This window comes from Aricia agestis, chromosome 10 (genome assembly GCF_905147365.1).
Source record: "Aricia agestis chromosome 10, ilAriAges1.1, whole genome shotgun sequence".
Classification (NCBI taxonomy): domain Eukaryota; kingdom Metazoa; phylum Arthropoda; class Insecta; order Lepidoptera; family Lycaenidae; genus Aricia; species Aricia agestis.
Window position 1 is genome coordinate 5,518,662 of NC_056415.1, and position 22,931 is coordinate 5,541,592.

Sequence of the window (22,931 nt, forward strand, 5' to 3'; positions counted from 1 at the left end):
TCGACCGTAACAATAAAAGCCATGCGCAGTACCGTAAGTATGCACAAGTATTACGCAACGTAATAAATCTTAAAATTACGCCGAATAAATTAACAGATGACTCAATTATGCGCAATTTAATTGGTAATAATTTCGCGTTTGAATATTCATTCCGTGGGCTCGCTATTTGGAGTGAAAGTCGTTCTGAACTAGGGTACTCGGTTTTTGAGAATAATTTAATCTAGATCAAAATATGACGCTTATTATTCAAGTTTTCAAAGTACGTAGTACTTATTTCCGAAAACAGTTTTATTTATTGTTTCTTCGTGATTTTAATTTTCTAGGATGATTATGTATCTCATGATTTAAATTTTAAAGCATGAAAAAATATTTTCGCTGGAACCCAAGTAGTAAGTATGTTATGCTGAAGTAAATAATATTTGCTCTATATCCTCTACATTATATAATTTAAAGTTTTATCAAAATGGACCCAGTCATTTTCAACCTTAGATATGATGCAAAGATACAAACTTATTTATATTTTTTTATAATTTTAAGTGTCTATAAATTATAACAAAATATACGACTCAATTTTCCTCAAATTGGTACGCAGATAATGACGATTGTACCTCGAAACAAGATTTATGATGATTCGATTATGTCGCAATCCCGAATTCTGAATTCGGTGCATTCTGATTAAAATCGAGTATAAATTCCATGAAGGTTTTCGTTAAAATGGTTTGCCAATATCATGTTTTACCGGTGACCTTCGCAGAAAGCGGTTAAGATTAACGCGCGTTCACAGTCCACTCGGCAGGGGGAAGTGTACGAGACCATAAATACATTACCGCGGTGGACACACCGGGCGCTACAAAATATGACAGATAAAATATAAAAGTATGAGAATATTATATTGCATCTTTTTGTGATGCCAAGTAGTAGCTCTTCTTAGCCAATCTTTTGTGATTTTTTTTGTGTTCATGAAATTGACACACTATACAAATGGCAAAGATGTTAAAATCATAATTTTTTAAGATATCGGAATATGTTGTCCCGTGTCTGTAATGCTCCATATGATGTGAAAAATTTTCGTATGCTCATTATTTTAATGACGTGGATAAAACAAAAAAAGTAAAATGTAGATACAAATTGGTGATCACGACTTTTAATGCCACCTTTAATTTTGGTTCCATGAGAAAAACTAAAACCTAAAACCTAAATAGGTTTAAAAAGCAATGAATTTAAGGAAATGTTAGTAATCGCAATGCATTTTTAATAATTATTGCAGTATACCTTAGTTAATAATATACACAAAAATTATATAATTGTATGTATTTAGGTAAAAAAGTGAAGTATTAAGCCTCGTGTGCCCTAAACCTTGTGTTACGCAACGTATTACTGGAGCAGTCTGTGCAGTGTGCAACCCAGAGAGCTACTTTCTTGCGAATGTTGGACAAACTAAGGGCACGATCACATTACCATTAACTGGCCACTGTTAAGCATTAGTGTCCTAACCCACAATATTTTTGTTATTAAATTTTTAATGCAGTCTTGTTCTAAATCATCTAAAGAAAATAGTAGTTTTCATAACTCAATACATTATTTTTTGTGGGTTATTACACGAATGCTTAACAGCGTCCAATTTAGTATGATGTGCTCGAATTAATAAATAAATGTAATCATAATGTAGAGCACATTACTCCATTCTTTGCAGTCGTCCTATTAGCAACATATTAAATTTTTACTTGAAATACTAGATGTGCCAAGGAGTTTTTGTAGTAAATAAATAGGTGTTTTGCTGTCGTGGGTGTTATGCTTTTTTTAAATTACTCTCTAGCTTCTATCCGTGGCACCATTGAAATCGAGGAACACCATACGTATAAAGAAGATTAAACCTGGATATGTTTCTGAAGAAGAGGATGATTTTTTTTAACTATTCGTCTTCTATGATAAACTTTAAAAGCGACTTCTCATTTAAATTTGCTCCACGTTTATTATTATCGATTACTCGATAATTGTTTATGAAGGCAACTTGTGTAACAGATTTGACTGAAAGTTGTAGATGCAGGCAATGATCATAATCAGATTAATGTGGTTGAAACAAATGTTTATGTTTGTGAAGTATGGTCCATAAATATTTATTGCTTTTGAATATAGAATGAGATATTTAGACCAACCGCCGCTCTCAGAGACGAATATTAATTACTTTACTGTAATTAAATGAAGAGTTTAACAAGTAACACAAGATTTTAAAATAATTCCCATTGGGTTTATGAGTGCGGCCGGCAGAGTGGTGTTTATTGTTGTTAAATTATTTATTCCACGCATGAAAATTAATGAAGACGTAAGTGGAAGAATCGAACAAGTAACATTTCGTAACATACGGACAATAACTAATTTTTTTTCCTAAATATTTTAATAAAACTTGTAAGTTATCTACTACATAACCTAGCTAATATATCTGGCTACACATATAATCCATGTTTTTTTATTTCAAATAATTTTCCGGGACTAAAGCCTCCATTTAAGCAAAAAAACCGGAATTTTTTTCATGTTACTTACCTTATTCTTCCACTCACGTCTTGATTTGTGCATTTTATTGTGCATTTGTGTTACAATACCACAAAGCTTCGGTACTCTTCTATTGCATAGATCGATTTAGCAATACATGCCGATCGCTAGTCATTATTTACTTTAAGCGTTACAATAAAGGACAATCATGGACTCCAGGATAAATCTAGGTATAGCTAGCAATAATACTGTATTATTTCAAAAATGTAGACTTAGAAGAAGCGATCAAAGTTTTGAATGGGAAATGATGTAATTTTGTAAAATTAACGGGGTTTTTTAATCTAACGAGTATTCAATTTCCAAACGTTCGTTTTATTCAGTCTTTAAGGAAAACTGACATAATTTTCCTTAAAGTTCAAACAAACGTTTCGAAGAAATTCAAAAGAATCTAGAAAGGGCTTTATAGTAACCTTGATCGATGAAATCTGTCAATGTAACGTAATGCAACAGTGTCATATGTGGAGCCGGTTTCTCGCCGGTAGACTTACACGCCTTATTCCAGAGTATAAAAACTGCAACTTGCTCTGAGGACCATATCAATACAGTCAAATTTAGTAAGCCATCAACATGTACTTCAAAGTAAGACGACAATTTAAATAAATTTTAATTAGCTCAAAATTTTCGGGGGTTAAAAGTCAAAAGTCAGTTGCTAATGAAATACTCCTAGCACTATTGTAAATCAAATAAAAGTGCAAGTGTTTTAGAGCAATACTTTATAGCATGGCTAAAACCCCTGGATTAGACTCAGCAAACAATTCCTCAAAGTTTTACCCTAAACATAATAAATAAACTGTTTCCAGATCGCAGTCGTCAGCGCTCTCGTAGCGATCTGCCAAGCCGGCGTCATCCCCGACGCTGGTCATGCAGTGTCATCCCAGAGCATCATCCGTCACGACCAGAATATCGGAGGTGGATACGGTGGACTAGTTGCTCATGCTAGCCCCGTCATTGCTGCCGCTCCTGTCGTCCACTCTGCTCAACTCGTCCACTCTGCTCCCCTGGTCCACTCTTCCCCCCTCGTCCACTCTGCTCAGCTCGTCCACTCTGCCCCCCTCGTGCAGCAGGTCGCCCATGCCGCTCCTATCGCCATCGCCCGCGCTCAACACATCGAAGAAAGCGTGAGTATTTTTTAATTAATTAATTTGACGTCGCAAAAACATGAATTATCACTATCATAGATTTTTACAGCGTTGTTAAATGAAATCGTGCTTAGTTAATTTTAAATTTTATTGGTCCAAGGAACCTAATAATTACTCTGCATCGCGCAATCCGATAATAATATTCAAGTTGGATCGGGAAGTGGCTGAACGAAAGTATTGACAGTTATTGCTCAATTTATGCTAGTGTTTTAAACAATATTACAAAAGTAGGTCCCTAGATACTATCTTACATCTGTGGACATTATTTGTTTTTATTTATTTATTTGCAGTCTGTGCTTAAGTAAATCCATAGACTTAATATATACTAAATCAAACTATCGATACTACTCAGCATAAGATGAATAAGCAGCGCATAGATGCAAAACAATATATTGCTTACCACGTATGTAATGTTGCGAAGAAATCAGTTAATGCATCATAATTTATTACGATATCTTATGTTGATTGCATCTAATTAAATCATGAAACGAATCAATCGTATAATTAAGAGTCGATTCGGCTTACAATAAAAGTGAAAGGCCAATAGGAGTGTATGATTAAAATGTGTACAGTTAATACATACCAACTTAGTATAATATATTGCGTAAGATCTTTGTCATTACAAGAGCAAACGTTTTGCAACTGCACTAATTCATGACGCTATCGGCGGTTCTGTGTCATATTATTTCCTTTAAGTTGAATGTAATAATATAGTCAATTTTATCATAGATGAAAAAATCTATATCCTAAAAATATACTTGAACTTATTTTATCTTGGTAGTAATAGTAGTCTACGGATGACGAAGATTGTGACACCTAAATATGAAAATAATTACGTTAAATCTGGTGATAACCATGACAGGACATACTCTCAGAATATGATCACACCAACAGCTTCTTCCACCGACTTTCTTAAGCTTGTCTGAATACTAAGTAACATCGAAGAGATGGCGGAACTACGTCATTTAGTTGAGTAATGTCAATAATGTTAGCCGAGATATGTGAGCTGGAATTGACATAACGCAACTAAAGGTTGACCCTACTTATGGATCAACTTCTCTGATAGAATATACGAAAATTGACCTTCCATCTATTGATTCACAGGCGCCCGCCCACTACGAGTTCTCGTACTCCGTGAACGACCCCCACACCGGCGACCAGAAGTCGCAGCACGAGGCTCGTGAAGGTGACGTCGTCCGCGGCCAGTACTCTCTGCTGCAGCCTGATGGCGCCGTCCGCACTGTAGAGTACAGCGCTGACGCTCACAGCGGGTATGTATCCAGTAGCTGTTGTCAATATCTTACAAATCAGTCAAATGCTATGAGAACTCTAAAGCGGCGCCGTCGTACAGCGGCCGTAATACAGCGGAAAATGACGTCACTAGAACGTTGTCCATTTTACCGCCGTAATGCATTTGTGTGTAGAGCTACTGCAAGTTTTAATAGGTTTTATTCAGGTAGAAATATTGAAGACATCTTTGAAATAAAAACGCCCGAGATTTGTAGGCTTTTATCAAATGAGTATTTTAAAACTGAAAAATGAATATTGTTACATTTATGGTACTGAGTAGTTACAATGAGTAATTAGTGCGTTTTGTCAGTGATCTTTGAATGTAAATTTAGCTATGTTATTTGTTGTTAATGACTATTGAGTGTTGTTGCTTATTTTGCTTATTCTCATTTTCGAGTTACAACTGTTGCATGTTACATAATATTAATGCTTATTTTTTCTTTTTTTTTGTTACTTATATGTGAAAACTTTATAAATGGCTTTATGTTTCTATAATAATTGTAGTCATAGTGAAATTTTTGAAAAGCTGTAAGTTTTCTGAATAAAATAAAATAAATAAAAAAATAAAAATGTAAGCAATATAGCGCGGTTTCCTATAGAACGGTAATTGACCCGCATAGACAACGTTCTAGTGACGTCATACACCGCTGCATCACGGCAGTCACAGGACGGCGCCTCTCTTGGAGGAAACCAGAGCTTTAATTGACTGACGCAAACAACGTGTACCATCGAAGAAATTGATTCAAAGGCAGTTGACGGACCTACGTCAATTGGTCGGATTATGTCAATTCAATGTTTGCTGTGATATCGGATGAGTTTGACATAACGTGACTAAATGACTGCATATGAATCACAAACTTTCGACAAATACAATCGGATGCTGTCAAACAGAACAATGATTGTATTTTCGATTACATTTGCGTCAAACAAATGTCAAACGATAGATTTTTTAAAGTTTATACCAATCAGAACGTTGACCTTTGCATGTATATGTAATGCCTAAAACTTTATCATCCGTGAACCTGAATCTAAATAATTTGCGCAACATTCGCTTTACAAGAAAATTATGCCTAGTGCGTCAATTAATTCGTTGAAATCACGGTAATTTTGAAGCAATGTAGACAAACATGATAGTGCAAGTAATTTTAATACCTGTATTTGACACTATTATATTTTGTTCAAGTTACACCGAATTATCCTGAGATTAACATAGAATGTGGAATAGCATAATAATTTTACATTACAATTTTGTTTGCTATTCACATGTTATCTAAACTAATATTGTAAAGCGGAAGAGTTTGTGTGTTTGTTTGTTTAAACGCGCTAATCGCAGGAACTACTGGTCCGATTTGAAAAATTCTTTCAGTGTTAGATAGCCCATTTGATGTGAAAGAGTAGGCTAAGACTAATAGGAGCGAAGAAATAGAGGAAAATGTGAAAAAAACGGGGGAAATAATTTGAAAGAGTTTATCTCATGAACTACTGGAGCAATTTTTATGTTGTTTGGCACAGATAAGAAGTAGACCACGTGAAGGATCATAGGCTATATTTGTGGACTAATTTGTCTGTAAAGTCTAGTGTAACATAATTTTTAAAGTTAATAATATAGTACTTAATAGTAATAATAGAAATAAAATGTTAATATAAATAGACTTAGGGCCTGTTTCACCACTTTCTGATAAAGTGCCTAATAGGCTATTCACAACTTTTTTGACGGATTCTCCATACTTGATCTGTCAAGTTAATTGGTGGATGGCCTTATCAGGAACTGGTGAAACAGGCCCTAAAACTATTTTGATATTAATTTAACTATATCTACTACTCCTTACGTCCAACTAAAACCATTTTCACTTAAAAGTCAAATTCAAAACTTCGTTTTTCCTTAAGAACTAAACTTAAGTTGTGTCTCTATCCATATCATAAATGCGAAAGTGTGTTTGTCTATCTGTTACCTCTTCATGCCCAAACCGCTGAACTTATCAAGCTAAAATTTGAGATACTTAGAGTCCCGGGAATACATAGGATACTTTTATCCCAGAAAAATGTACGGTTGCGACGTCATAAAAGAATTTTGGCGCAACGGAGTTGCAGCCATCAACCAGTTATACATAAGCGGCAATATGTAACTTAAAGTACGCCCTATATGGCTATTTCCTCACAAGATCTTAACACAAATGTGCACAAATGATTACCGGTGAACTTGGCGCATGCGTGCGTCTTGCTCAACCTAACCCTGCGATGCGAGCATTAAGATAAACCTTGCCGCAATTAACGTCTAAAATAGCTTAACGCTTCTTAAACATGTGAGTCAAGCGGCACCGTTTGCTGTGGGATTGAAGACGTAAATGCTTAAGGTGTATAAATAACGCTATATAAAACTATCTGACACGGCAAACATTGTTTTGTCACAATATAAATTATTTCTAGTATCAATATAAAAAGTAGATAAAAGTAGATAAAATTCTATCCTATTCTGAGGCCTAACGAATGTACACATAAAATTTCATTAATATCGGTTGAGCCGTTTTGGAGGAGATCGCGCACAAAGACACGGGAATTTTATATATTAGAAGATAAGGCCAATTAATAATTTTTTCGCTTATAATTTGAACAAACCTTGTAATTGACCTACTTCATCGTCCAGCTAATAATATATTTGGCTACACATAAAATCCACATTTTTTTTATTTCAGCCGTTTTCCCGTTCCAAAAGACTCCGTTTATACTAAAAACAACATTTTTTCAAATTATTAGTTACCTACTTCATCCACTTACGTCTTCGATTGTAACGAGAGACTAAAGTTCAACGATACTTGATCTTCAATTAACCAGCTAAATGTCAAGACGAGTAGCTCACTGTTAATCCTATTAACATTACAAAATTAATGTTGATTTCTTCTTTTTAGTTCCAAATTAAAAAGTAAATGCTATAAAGGGCATTAGGCATTCTGGTCTAAAAAAAATATGCGCGGCCAGAATTTGGTACATACATAGATACCGTATGCAAAAAAAGACGGCAGAAAAACTTATGCGAGATTTTTTTTTCCAGTTTCAACGCTGTCGTCCACAACTCTGCCCCATCTGCTCACGCCGCGCCCGCCCAAATCGCTCACGCCGCTCCAGTGTACCAGGCTGTTCACTCCGCCCCCCTTGTTCACTCTGCCCCCCTCGTCCACTCTGCCCCCCTCGTCCACTCCGCCCCCGTATACCAAACCGCATCCCTGGTCCATTCATCTCCCATCCTCGCTCATCATTAAGACTTAAGACCGATAATCCTCTAATGATATTTTAGTAATAAATATTTTAGTTATGCCTTAATGTATGCATTTTATTTTCAACTTACGAGTATTTTTAAAACCTTCCTATGGATATTCTATTCTGAATATATCTTGCAGACTACTTATAGTCCAAATGGAAGCGTTTTAAATCATTCTACTATTTTACGAAAAAAGGGGGCAAATGAGCAAACGGGTCACCTGATGGAAAGCAACTTCCGTCGCCCATGGACACTCGCAGCATCAGAAGAGCTGCAGGTGAGTTGCCGGCCTTTTAAGAGGGAATAGGGTGATAGGAGAGGGTAGGGAAGGGAATAGGGTAGGGTAGGGAAGGGAATAGGAGAGGGTAGGGAAGGGAAAAGGGTAGGGGATTGGGCCTCCAGTAAACTCACTCACTCGGTGAAACACAGCGCAGGCGCTGTTTCACGCCGGCTATCTATGAGCCCGTGGTATTTCTCCGGTCGAGCCAGCCCATTTGTGCCGAAGCATGGCTCTCCCACGTCGAAACTGACGAGTAACTAAGTAAACAAAAAAGTGTAAAGACAATATCATAATCGTCAGAAAAGAATACAATTAAGATACGTAAGCCGTTACGCTGTATGTTTGTTTCAGGAAGTTAAGTAACAATTACTAATTAGCACACACTTAACGTAAATGTTATAAACGAGACTGTTTAAATGTAATGAAAAAGTGCCAAATGCAATTAACTTAAAAACATTGTTCGCAAATTGTAACGTATAATGAAACGGGCACATCCGTGCAATTGAGTTTTGCTTTTACTAACTTATTATTGTAAAATACTTATGCACTTAACACTTTTGAACATATTAGCTTCATCAATTCCTTTGGGTTCTTTCTACTACTCAACCCTCGGGTGACAGAGACAAAAAAACACTTTTCAACCAGAAAAATTCAAAATTAAGTTGCCAGGGCAAAATTATAAAAAAATATTAAATTTTTAACCTCACTTATAATACAGATTATTTTACTGTTTGTACTATACTATAATATGCATGTTAAATAAAACAAATTACTTATAAACTTTTCGGGCGTAATAAAAGAACTCTACTTTTTCCCATACTGGCTCACACTAAGCTGGTTCTTCGCCACCTCTTATCTCGATTTATAATAGAGAAAAAATGCTAATTTGCGGTATTATATTCGCTATTAAAACACTTTACATAATGTAGAATGCAACATTTATCTTGTATATCTCGCACACTTACACATTGTTTTGTCTAACAAAAGCGTATAATGGTTTATTTACATGCACTAAAAATGAAATCTTCACTTCGATTTTTCTGTACACATGATTGCAGTAAAAGTAATAAGAAATTTAAAAATCCATCTTATTTTGAGGAAAAATGTCAGATTTCATCTTTGTATATTCTTCCGTCTTCGGTTGAAAAAACCCTTTGTATGGTGGTAATTCTAAGCGTGCTGTTAATATTACTTTTATGAACTCTAAGGGTCCCCGCAGACTTACAATTTCAAGTTGGCCGACTATCGTACAAACCACATACATAAATAGATCAAGATAGAAGCGCAATGTCGCTCCAATTTGTATGAACACGAGCGTGTCACTTTTTTCATACCTACTTCTATCTTGATCTATTTCTGTGGTTTGTACGATAGTCGGCCAACTTAAAATTGTATATCTGCGGGGATCCTAACAGGCAGACATTTTGAAAGTTTTAATTGCTAAAATAACTAAGCAAAGCTTAGTACCAAAAAGTAGTTACAATTTGAACACTAAATAATATGTTAAGTATCAACAGTTTTTATACCATTTATTATTATCATTCTAAAAAGGTGTTGAAAGTAGTACTTAATAATAATAATAATATCGATGGACGCTTCACACTACGTCAGTCTGGCCCCGTGTCAAGTACCTGAAGGACTTGTGTTACAGGTACAAGACAACGGAAATATATTTAATACTTTTATACTATACAATTATACATATATTTAAGATTTTTATTATATAATACAAATATTTAATACATATCCAGACCCGGGAACATTGAAAACTTTTTATTCCTTACTTGCGGCTATATATTACTTATTCCGTACTACTCCCGGCTTGAGCTGCCACACACTCAACCAATTGAGCCACAAAAGTCGTCTTAAAAATATTATGTTAATAACTACAGCTATCGCCTGTTAATATTACTACAACCGCACTAAAAAACAAACATAAAGTAGCGCTTATCTTTAAAACAGTGAACAATTAAGGCAAGGCTACAACTGTTATAATTTGAACATTATATAATAGAGAATTATGCAAATATCTCCGCATAGCTGTCTGTTATATATTTATAACACTGAGTGAAATCATTTCGTGTTTTATAAACTAGAATAGTACGGCCTACTCGGCAGTTTAATATTATGTAGTGTCATCTTTGAGACTTATGGAGATAATATGGACCCATTAGACTGATATGTTTATTAGCAATAAGTTTTAAGTGAGTGATCTGTTCAAATGTCAAAATGGCCTACTATTGGTTCATTGGATTACTGCTTAAGGGCCGTTAGTTTCTTTTTAGTTAATTTGACAACAAAGTACAGTCTTTGTTTAAAGAATAAGTTAAGTATAGCGCCCAAGCTGTTTTTATCATTTGCACTAATATAAAGAGCTGTAGACGCCATTATACTATCGCAGTTCAATTTTCACCGAGATTTTACACTTAGTCACTAAATATACAATTTAGGTTACTCGATCTAAAATAATTAACCTGAAAACTTTGCATTTTCGTGTTTGCTATCAGCCTCCTAATCGTTAATTCAGGGCAATTACCAGTAGTTCCTATTTTCGTAAGTTTCTGTTGGCCTATAAAGAATTAAAGGCTTAGGTAATTTTGTGTTTATTTGTCGCACGTATTTCTTTGTAAATACCTAACACGAACCCAAATACAATTAAATCGAGTTTTGGTTCAACTCATATACGGTCGCTTTTAAGCATTAGTGTCCTAACCCACAAATTTTTTTGTTGTTAAATTTTGAATGTAGTCTTGTTCTAAATCATCTAAAGAACATAACTGCATTAGTAACTCAATACGTAATTTTTTTGTGGGTTAGTACACGAATGCTTAACAGCGTCCAAATGGCTTTTTATCGTTTAAAAATATAGGGTTCCCGAGAAATAGTCAAGTGGAGGTCATGAGCTAGTCCCTTGTTATAAAATAGAAAAACATAAAAAATATGTCTGTCTGCAAGTTTACCTTTAACTTTTTCGTGATACTTGGTCCCGAAAAAGGGCATAGGACAAGTTTTGTTCCAAAAAAAGTATGTGGTTTGAAATATTACATTATCAACTCGACAACTTTGATATAAACTTATTTTTTTTGTAATATTTGATTAATAAAATTGTCTAAAGGGCGTTACGTTATTTATTTATCGAGTAAATTATTGTTTATTATTTATATTGATTAGCAACTTCAACACCAATTATAACAATCATAACGAGTCCGAATAAATCATTGATTTAGGCGCTTTCCAGTTTTTATATAACTTTATGTATAACTTCCTGAGGATGTGTTATATAATTAAATAGACGAACGTTGACAAAACAAAGATACGATCGTATTAGCAAAGGAAATGAGTCAACTTTATCTCAATAGATTTTTGCTATCAAGAACTTTCTACTTGTAACTGATTTTTTGTTGTGCCTATTATGTAACACGTCATATTAATAATTTTTTTTAAGTAAAAGTGGCAAATAGTGACTAGAATACTTTATTTTGCTTTAATTAATTTAATATTTCCTGTGCTGGGTACATTTGAAACAATTACAACGTACATTTCTCACGTAAAAATTCACGAAGGTTTTTAAAATTTTGTCAGAATAAAAGAAATACACAAAGTACATCTACAATAAGTAATGAACAGTATTTTTCTGCAACAGACATTTGAAATTTCTTGTATTCATTTAGCTAATTATATCTTGTAATCAAAATTTAATGTAAACATCATCTATATGATTAGATGAGTTTAAGAAATATAAATTGATGAACTATCCATGAATCTAGTCTACACAATTAATCATGTATAACAAATGACCTAAAGGTAACATTATGTCAGGTCTAGATATTTCCTGACAATGTCATATACTGAAATGGCCATACTATATTGCCTCGGCCTAAATTTGCGTGCGTTTTATGATCTAACGTTAATTCGGAGAAAACGAAACGTGTCCAAGATCAGCAGTGACAAGAGCACTGCATAACACGGAAAGTTTTATGATCCTGGACTAAATTTATATGCGGCCAAAACGGTTTCAATGACAGTGGTAGGTTTCATTAAAATCAGGCCATTTACAAGTTAGTGATTTTTTGTAGTGCCTGAGTGTGTGCGCAACTTACAAGGGCTTTCTTTCTTCACTTCACTTCACTTTATATCCCAGTGCAACGTACGAATGATGCAAGTGACGAGTGACTTATTATAACGAATCGATCCTTTCCTGATTTAGGGTGAATTTGCCCATTTTCTTTTCATTTTGGTGATATATTTTTTCTAGTTTTTACAATGCAATCTATCTATACTTTTACAATGCAATATATTATGATACATATTAATAAAAGTGTTTGTGCGAAAATAAAATCAACAGTTCTATGTAGTTCAATCATAAGATAAATTCAGCCAAGGAAATGTAAGGAAAATTGTCGGGAGTCACCGAAGTAAAATACTTACTTCTTTAGCGACAAAACGCAGCGACACAGCACACCATATTTTGCTCCGAATGCTTGTGCGTGACTAGGACTTGAGTTTGAAAAGCAAGAATGTAGCCAAGAGTCCTTCTGTTTTCGACAATTCATGTTTCGTTTTAAATCATCGAAAACAAATTTTTGGGACAAAATATGTATTTGTCTCACTGTATTGAAAAAATAACGATCGAGATTATAAATTTTGTATTATTTATACTCAATTCTTTAAGAATCGAATAATATAATCACTGTGTATTACTACTTGTAGTTTTTCCCTTGCTGACGAAATTAGGATTAAAAAAAGTTTGGGGACAGTCACTGAAGGTAAAAATTCCACCTTTAGAATTTTTATTCACATTTATAGCGATCGAAATAAAAATGTGACTTTTGCCTCTTATAAATCATAACCCAAACTATTCGATAAATTTTTGCATTGCCATTTCCATTCCAGTTACGTAAAAATGCATTTGGGAAATTCACCCTTATCCCTTATCGTGTCGAGGGCCCTGATTCCAGACGCGATTAATTACACATTCCGCAGTCGAGGGTCCGGAATCCGGACCCCATGGACAGGTCCTCCTTCCTGCTCAAAACGGCGTATTCAAATATATTAAATCCTAAAAAAATACATTGCAATTGAAAAGAAGATGGAAGGAACTACTTAAGTATGTCTTTACCTCGTTCGGTTTTAAAAAAATTAAAAACATGAAAGTCAGTGAAATTAACTATGACAAGTGACCAGACATAAAGTTAGAAGAAAGAAATAAAGTTAGAAGAAAATAAAGATTTTATAAACTATGTGATTTTTATTATGAATTAACATAATTTCACATAGAATCTGGGAAAAATTATAATGTAGCTAAAAAACTGAGCTGTCAAACTCTCGCAGACACGCGTCCTGAATCCGGGTGACTCCAGGTATTGCAGAATTTTGACAGGTCGCTAACTGAGGGTTAGAAGCCACGCTCTAAGCCACTGGACCACGGAAACTTAAGACGGACTAAACTATGGTGTAGTTGACTTTAACTCTGTAACTTGTCCGCAGGCGTTCGATTTCGAAATGGTTCCTAATGTCATAAATCTTCGCATTTGGAAAATCGCTCGTAATTTTGTAATTTGCATCATAAGGTGACTACTTACAATAAGTAGGCAATATATTAGAAAAGGTCTGCAATTGAAGTTCAGGTAAGTTATGTCTCAACCGTGCCTAAAATACCTTTTAAAAAATCTTGATAAGGTTAAGTATCATTCAAAATTGTATTCAAAACATAACATTAAGTATACCTTTTGAACTAAAACGAAACTGACTGACTTTTTTGTAGAAATACTGTTAAAATAATAGATTGATTCGTCTGATAAAGTTATCTGACGGTTAGATTTTTTTTTAAATAAAGCAAAATTATTACGAAAGAAATATCCCGACAATAATACTGACATACTCTATCAATCGTCATCAAATTATTCCAGATTATCCATCAACCTGGTAAAAGCACATTTGCCAATCTGACAGATGTGCAGCATGGTATTATAGATCTTCAAAATGTCAAGACAAGAATAAGCATCAAATATACTCAATTTTATGTAGATCTAAAAACCTGTAAGTTACTATTATACTCTTTACTTGTCTTTCACGAAACCTTTCGTTACATTAAAACCATAAATATTTTACTGGAGCAGAATCTCGTATACTTTATCGGCGTAGTAAAATACAATTGCCTCCACACAATGATCGCCAGCCCGTCCACGATGCGGTGACAATCCATTATTTCGACACAAATGAAAATTGCGCCCAATTATTTTTCGCGCCAAATTCTTGGGCCGATTGTTTTAAGATTTGATTCACCTTGAACTGGTCCACGCCGCATAATTTGCAGTAATTACTGTATTATTATCAACTACCGTTTCTTGCGTAGGCACCCCGGCCCGGAGCGTCGCATCTCACCCGATCAGTCATATAAAAGTCCGCGGCACCACCGACTTCTATCAGTCGTGTGTGGTTGTTCGGACGAAGCAAACTTATTCTAACGCAATGATCGCTAAAGTAAGTGTCCCGTTTGCGAGTGAAAGGATCCTACGCAACAACGAACGGTCTGGAGTGCGCCGAGTCTTTGTTCCAGAGGATGCAGGATTTTGCGAAGTTGTAGCAGTGGTTACTAACTGGTGTTTTTTTGACAGGCCGCAGTCATTCTCTCCGTGGTAGCCATGGCAACCGCTGGCCTGATCGGGTACGGCGGCGGCGAGGGCTACGGGCACGAGGCGGTCGCGTACGCGCCCATCGCCAGCTACGGAGGCCACGATGAACATGTCGACTATCACGTAAGGATCCTTTTTTTATCGGTGTGAAATGCACTACGCACTCCCGGCAACCCTGGAGAAAGACCGCCGGGATATGTGGGACTCCCCAGGTGCTGCGGTAAGGGGGAACACCCGGGTTTACCCACTAAAACCAACCGGTGCCTCCTTCCTTCGCTACGATCACGTAAGGATTTGATCTAACTCTAGCCAATCTTCGAAGGATATTAAGGGGCGTAATAAGCATACCAGGGTATTTTCAGAAGATGATTTTTGAAGCACAAGAATGATTATCATCTCTATAATAATTTTACCACATATTTAGCTACTCCTTAATTAAATTCTTCAATCAATTTGAGAATATTGATTCCTGATACACCAGTAAAGCATGGTCATAGCCGTTACAAGATATTTATTATGTTTTAACTAATTACAATTAATAAAATGGTCCAATGATAAGAAAGTCATTAAACCTAGATCTTTATATTGATGATATTTTATAGATCAAATGATCACTAAACTGTCTCTCTATGTGTCTCTAGATGTGATTCCGCATAATCATTTTTGATTATGCGGAATCACATCTAGAGACAGATATTTATGGTCAATTTCTATTTAACCTAGTTTTGAAAATAGGAAGAGATATAAATTCAAATTCCAATCGTGAATAAACTTTGTTTTCATTAAATTTATCAAATCAATACTTATGATGATTAAAGCATTTCCCGATAGCATTCGAGGAATTAACAAAAAGGAAACCGTATCAAAAATTTACTCAAATCGACACTAAATATCAAAAACTCAAAAAGAAAAGAAGAGCGAGATTTTCTTACTTAGCTTCCAAAAACACAAAGGAAATTTAAAATACAAATTTCATTCGTTAGAAATTTTAGCTTGGATTCATTCACTCACATATTTAATGACTGTCAATATAAATGCTTAAGAGCCTGTTACACAAACGAACAGCTATTACCATATCCATGGCGCCTGCTCCCATGGTGGCGTAACACAATACTATTTAATTGATCGCTTGCATAACATCGCCTGCCGCGTTTCCGGGATAACGAACAGGGCTGACACCTGATACAGTCACCGATAACCCTAGTGGCACAATTTGACCTTATTATGATCTCAAGCCCCAATTTCACCAACAACTGTTAAAGTAAACGCTCGAATTATAATCACGTTACCTCTTTCGTTTTACTTATGAATGAAAGAAAAGGTATAACATTTTAACAAGCTGTTAACACTAACAAACGTTGGTCAAGTCGGGGCTAAGGCTGATACAGTCGCCAATAAACCCGGTTGCATACTTTGACCTCATTATGCCAAAGTTATGGTTGTTGATAGAAACCATAGCAAAACTCAAAAATTTCTCCACAGAGTTTTCTGTTTGTAGCAAGGCACTACGAGTAAAGTCCTTGTTTATTTATATTCAATATTTTTATGAAGAGTAAGGGAAAATATCCTGTTCTGAAGCTTAATAGATTAACTAGAATTAAAATTCCTCTGTACAAATAATTTTGCAAAAGAGAGAAAACTCAAATATTTTGTGTAGAGTATGAGTAGAAATAAAACAGAAATAAAACTCCTTCGTACAAATATTTTTGCAAAACTCCAACCTTAATGGGCAAAAAGCACATGGGTGAATCAGATTTGCATTAACAGAAAGATAGAGAAGTACCAATATATCCCTTACTTGCATATAATCTTACCTATTCATAAACAATTCCTGACAACCCTATCGCCTAACCAAGTAAATTACATCATATTTCACGCTAAGTCACCCTCAAAGTGTATTATCTACATTCAATACATAACCACGCGAATTGTTACCGTATCAGTAATTATAACACGCTCGATTTTCGCTTAATAGGATGTTACAATGTTGCCCAACTAGTTTATCTATTAGCTTTTTAAATACGTCCTTAATTTAAGCTGGATGATAACTGAACATAATATGGATAAAATATATCTTACTCATAAAATTTTCATTGCTAAAATTAAATACCTACTTATTAAATTAGAGCAGGACCTACTGTAGGTCAGGGCTGTAGCTAGAGTCAGATTTGAGGTAGGGCAGCATTGGTTACAGGTAGGGCGGAAGTAAAAAAAATCATAATTGATTGATTTTCTTCGGTTTTGGTATTTTTTAGGTAGGGCATTGCCCCACAATGCCCCCCCTAGCTACGGCCTGCTGTAGGTCAAATTATTATATTTAATTAAATGACGCCCGCAACTCCGTTGCCGTTAACCGTCCTTACCTTTTTCCGGGATAAAAAGTATCCTATGTCCTTTCCCGGGACTCAATCAAAACCTCAGGTATCTTCATGCCAAATTTTAGAAAATTGATTCAGCGGTTTGGGCATGAAGAGGTAACAGATAGACAGACAGACAGTCATACTTTCACATTTATAATATTAAGTGGGGATCTATTATTATTATTTAATAAATATATTTTTAAAGCTTATACTTAAACAGCGTTACTTGTCAGAAAATCTACATTAAGTAACTGTATTATGTAAAACAAAAATTTGCATTTACGTGCCATTTCGATAATTTAGTCGTCGCTAGTGTAAGTTTCACTTTATGTTTAATTTACTTAATCTGATTTATCAACTTAAAAATATTAAAGTTGTAGCTAGGCATAATAGACTTTGCAGAAAGAGTTACTTTGTTAATTATTTGCATATAGAAAATAAAGGTATTTCAAGTAATATCGTAATATATTATTTGATTGCTACAAAAACTATATTAATAGCTTAAAAGTTTACCATATTTTTTCCCTCAACGCATTTAAAGTAAAACTGTGTAGTTGACATTTTATTACAATATTACATTAATGATCATATATATCTATATTCTATATATCTATAATAGAAAGCACTGGACGGATCGGGCTGAAATTTGGCATGCGGGTAGATGTTATAACGTAGGCATCCGCTAAGAAAGGATTTTGATAAATTCCAACCCCAAGGGGTTCAAATAGGGGATGAAAGTTTGTATATAATAATACTTCTTAACGCGAGCGAAGCCGCGGGCAAAAGCTCGTTAATCTATAATTTCGCGGTTTCGTCATATCAAACAAGGTATTACATAACGATCCTTGTCGTGACTGAAGGGCTAGCAATTTCCCAGGACGTTTTGAAACTGTAGGACATAATGACTGTCATGATACATGACTGTGTGTTCTCACGCTTCGCTTCACAGATGTGGATTGCCGACCCGAATTCGATTGCGCAAACATTACATGATTAACTGTATTTTGCTATTTTGTCATGTTTCGTCATTGTTTCCATGATATAACTATGGCGTGTGTACTTAGTCACATTAGCTTTTACGGCTATTAGCTTACGGCTCTAACATGATGAATGATACAAACATAAACTGTATTTATCTTAAGCAGCATTACACCAGACTATTCTTAGATATCCTTACGAACACCAGAAACAAGTAGTTTTCATTTGGTTAGGAAACATATATTAAGAAACATATAATTTGGGAGTAAAAAATCCAGGCTCCACAGCAGCAAAAGACTTAAAATTGTAACTACTCAGATTTTCGAGAATCTATGGAGGGCGGCAATCGTTTTGCATCATGCCATTCGCTTAATCCCTTCCTGGTCCATTAAAAAGATTTTTTTAAGAAGCATACATTTAACCTAATATTGTTCACAGGCCCACCCCAAATACGACTACTCGTACTCCGTGTCAGACCCCCACACCGGAGACCACAAGACCCAGCATGAAGCCCGCGACGGTGACGTAGTGAAGGGAGAGTACTCGCTCCTGCAGCCCGATGGCTCTTTCCGCAAGGTCACCTACACCGCTGACGATCACAATGGGTAAGCTTCGAGAAACAATGCATAGTTCAGTCACAGTAAATAAATAGGTGATTTTTTTTTTGGTGAAATAAGGGGACAAACGAGCAAACGGGTCACCTGATGGAGAGCAACTTCCGTCGCCCATGGACACTCGCAGCATCAGAAGAGCTGCAAGTGCGTTGCCGGCCTTTTAAGAGGGAATAGGGTAATAGGGGAAGGTAGGGAAGGGAAAAGGGTAGGGGATTGGGCTTCCGGTAAACTCACTCACTCGGCAACTCACTCGGCACAGCGCAAGCGCTGTTTCACGTCGGTTTTCTGTGAGCCCGTGGTATTTCTCCGGTCGAGCCGGCCCATTCGTGCCGAAGCATGGCTCTCCCACGTAAACTAAACGTGAATGAAAAAGTCAAACAAGAAAATACGTGTGGCAATCGGGGACTTCCGCGGTAAAGCTTAGCATTTTTTATCAACTTATGCAATTATAATTCGCATACGTCTAGTCGCACGCAAGCAAACACCGTGCCGAAGTCTGGCAACGTCACACCACATCCCGAGCCACACAGAGCCGAAGTCTGCCGGACTAAAACGACGTTAGGCGAATGTATAGGTGGTTTTCGTTACGGAATTTCTTGATTCGGTTGCCGCGCGTAAAAAGTAAAAAAAACAGCGGCCTTGCAGCTGGAACAATAATTTTGAGACCACACGAGACGTAACTACACTGCAGCGGAGCGATGCTTAAGAATAATAAGGATAAGAACGTTTATTCGCATAAAATGGTAATGACAATATTAGATGGTACAATGTGAAATAGCGCTCATTGGTGCGATGATTGGAGCGATGATAGCGTATTGTCGCGTAGCGGTCGCGTAGTGCGGTTTCACCTTAAATATGTAAATTGTGCTTCATGTTGATTCTAGATCGCTCGTCAGCTAATTCGAATACAAAATCTTTAGATTCTCGATATAATGGTTTCATGTAGTAAACATTATAGAACACAAAACAATGATCTATTACTATTTATTATCTAGCATATGAATTATTACCATTATATCCAGTGCATTGTTTCTGTTACAATTCAGTATAATATTATTGTCGCGTTATTTAATATCAACTTATCTAATATATAAAAATAAGTCGGGTTTTCCTTCGATATAACTCCAGAACGCACGAACTGATTTCCACGGTTTTGCATTCATTGGAAAGGTCTCGGACTCCGTGAGGTCTATAGAAAAAAAATCAGAAAAAACTTCAAGAGAAAAGCAGAAAAACAGGGAAAATCATTTTATGACAAAAAAGTGTTTGCCGAGACAGCTAGTTTTTAATATTTACAAAGAAAATTAATAGTCGCTACTATATCAACTTGCGTAAATTGCTCAACAACGAAATTATGCAAATCGGACTTAATCACATATGTTAATTACCTTCGCACAGTAAACCACTGAACGATAAAATTACGCATTCCTTACCCATACTCCAGTATTATGGATCTCTAAAGGTGCTCCCTCGCCGCGAGCATTCACTTGTCATAACATTGTAGATTCGTTTTTGAGCATTAAATTACACGCGTAATGTAAAATTAAAGATTTAACTTTAAGCATTACATTACAATACTATCTCCCAGATTGATGAGCATTCACGTGTAATTTTCACGTGTAATGTAACATTCGACTTGGAGCATTCCATAGCTAGTTGATGTTACAAGTTGTATCAAGATACACACTGTATCATTACAAGTTGCGCATTGTAATGCTCGTTACATTACAAACGAATACTCCCGGTGAGGGAGCACCTTATTATAAATGCAATTAATTAATTTTATATTGATTCATGATTAACTTATAATACGTTGAAAGACAGGCGTAAGAAAGTGTAAAAATTAATTACAACAAAACATGCGTTTATTATAATAATAAGTTAGTAAAAAGCATTAAACTGCATCAATCATCTTAAAAAATCAATAAATTATTCGGTAGGTAATTAAACATTTTCTTTTACCGGCATTTTATTACGCCGTTTCTTCCTCTCTTACTTTTGATTTCTTCCTCTCTTACTTTTGATGCCATTATTTAAAAAATCATTTAAATGCCAAAATACAACAGCGCTTGCCACTCCATTAAGTCATGAACCAATAGTTTAACGAAGATGTAGGGCATTTTCACCTAAAATGCCTATAATGGATGTTGATTGTGTCACTATAGACACATTGGTAATCATGGATATCTATAGCTAACATTGCCAACGTTAAGAGACTATGATCGTCGCCAATTACAGTCATCTAAACATAACGCAGCTCTGGATTAATGTATAGGCAGTAAAGGCCATGGCCTATGGGTGGCAGCGTCCTAGGATGGCGGCAGAGTTCGTACATAGGGGCGGCAAAATGAACGTGGCCTATACTCATAAAAAATGTAAATTCGGCCCTGACATAATGGCAATGAATACGCGAAGATGAGACTTAAACTTTATTATTTTTATTTATTTACTAGCTGTCCCGGCAAACGTTTCTTTGCTATATAAAGTATTTCGCCCGTATTATTTTATTGAAGTGACTAAATAAGTCTGTCACCATGGCAACGTCCATCGCTATCCCGTCGCACAAACAATGGTCGCCGTCAGTCTCGAGTTGTAATAATTTACTATTATTTATTCAACAAATGCACTTATCAATATAAAAAGTACTCAGTGGCCGATTCTCAGACCCACTGAATTTGCATATAAAATTTGGTTAAAATCAGTAAAGCCGTTTCGGAGGAGTACGCTATGTAACATTGTGACACGAGAATTTTATATATTAAATTTACTAATCATAATCATTCCATTTCAGATTCAACGCGATTGTCCACAACACGGCGCCCGTGATCCACGACTACCACCACTAGAGTTAGCGGCCTCGGCCACCTTCATGTGATATTATTGTACCTTACTACTTATGTAAATAGTCTTTAGTCGACCTACCTTATAAGACTGCGGCGAAAATAAACTTTTCGAAAACCTTATTTGACTTTTCATAACCCTTTTGCCTTTCCATAACCCTCATGCAAAATATACAAATGTGAAGAAAAGTAGGTATATAAACAGTAGGAAGGGATAGTTGTACCATATTTAAAGAATTTTTGTCCGTAGAATTTTTATCTAGATATTGAACTACTCACAAAGGCAATAGGTATTCCGCTTAAAAGATTTGAATTATTATGAATAGTAAGATGAGACACTTATTATAATAATTATTATAGTCACACTAGAAATGTCATTAGTAAAGACTGTTGGGATCAAAAAATAATACAAAATATTTATTGAAAAGAAAATAAAAAATACTTGGGTTGTACTACACATTTAGTATCCTGGTGATTTTAATTTTTTTGGTCCAAAACCGAGTAAATTACAAATGATGATTTGTAAACAATTGGCCATGCAAAGTTTTACGAGTAGACATTGCTAAGAACTTTACTGAATATACCAATAATGAAACGTATTATACATATCATTACAATATATTATGACCTAATGCTATATTATAATAATATGGAACAAACAATAATTTACCTAGCAATTACAATAATAAAATAAACATGCCGCAATAGCTTAGCTTATATCACCACAACTACATAACTTCCATTAAGAATAGTAATGTAACAATATGGTAATAACATTATTACTTCACTTGGATTTTAATAAGCTATAACAATGTAAAGAGCATTTAATGTATGAAGTAATTTATATAGAAAAGACTTCAACGCGCTCACATCCATCAATATATTATTATTTAAATTTTTTTTATGAAATAAGGGGGCAAACGAGCAAACGGGTCACCTGATGGAAAGCAACTTCCGTCGCCCATGGACACTCGCAGCATCAGAAGAGC

At 35.3% G+C, this 22,931-nt stretch overlaps 1 protein-coding gene across 1 annotated transcript in view; it reads left to right on the forward strand.

Annotated features, from left to right (window-relative positions):
* Positions 1-22,931, forward strand: part of LOC121731423 — a 45,109-nt gene continuing 22,178 nt past the window's right edge. Inside the window, exons 1-7 of the mRNA XM_042120839.1 lie at positions 1-33; positions 3,351-3,551; positions 3,585-3,668; positions 4,794-4,960; positions 8,029-8,182; positions 9,350-9,352; positions 15,133-15,276. Coding sequence (XP_041976773.1) covers positions 22-33; positions 3,351-3,551; positions 3,585-3,668; positions 4,794-4,960; positions 8,029-8,182; positions 9,350-9,352; positions 15,133-15,276 — 765 coding nt within the window. The 5' untranslated portion in view covers positions 1-21. The remainder of the gene's footprint in view (positions 34-3,350; positions 3,552-3,584; positions 3,669-4,793; positions 4,961-8,028; positions 8,183-9,349; positions 9,353-15,132; positions 15,277-22,931) is intronic.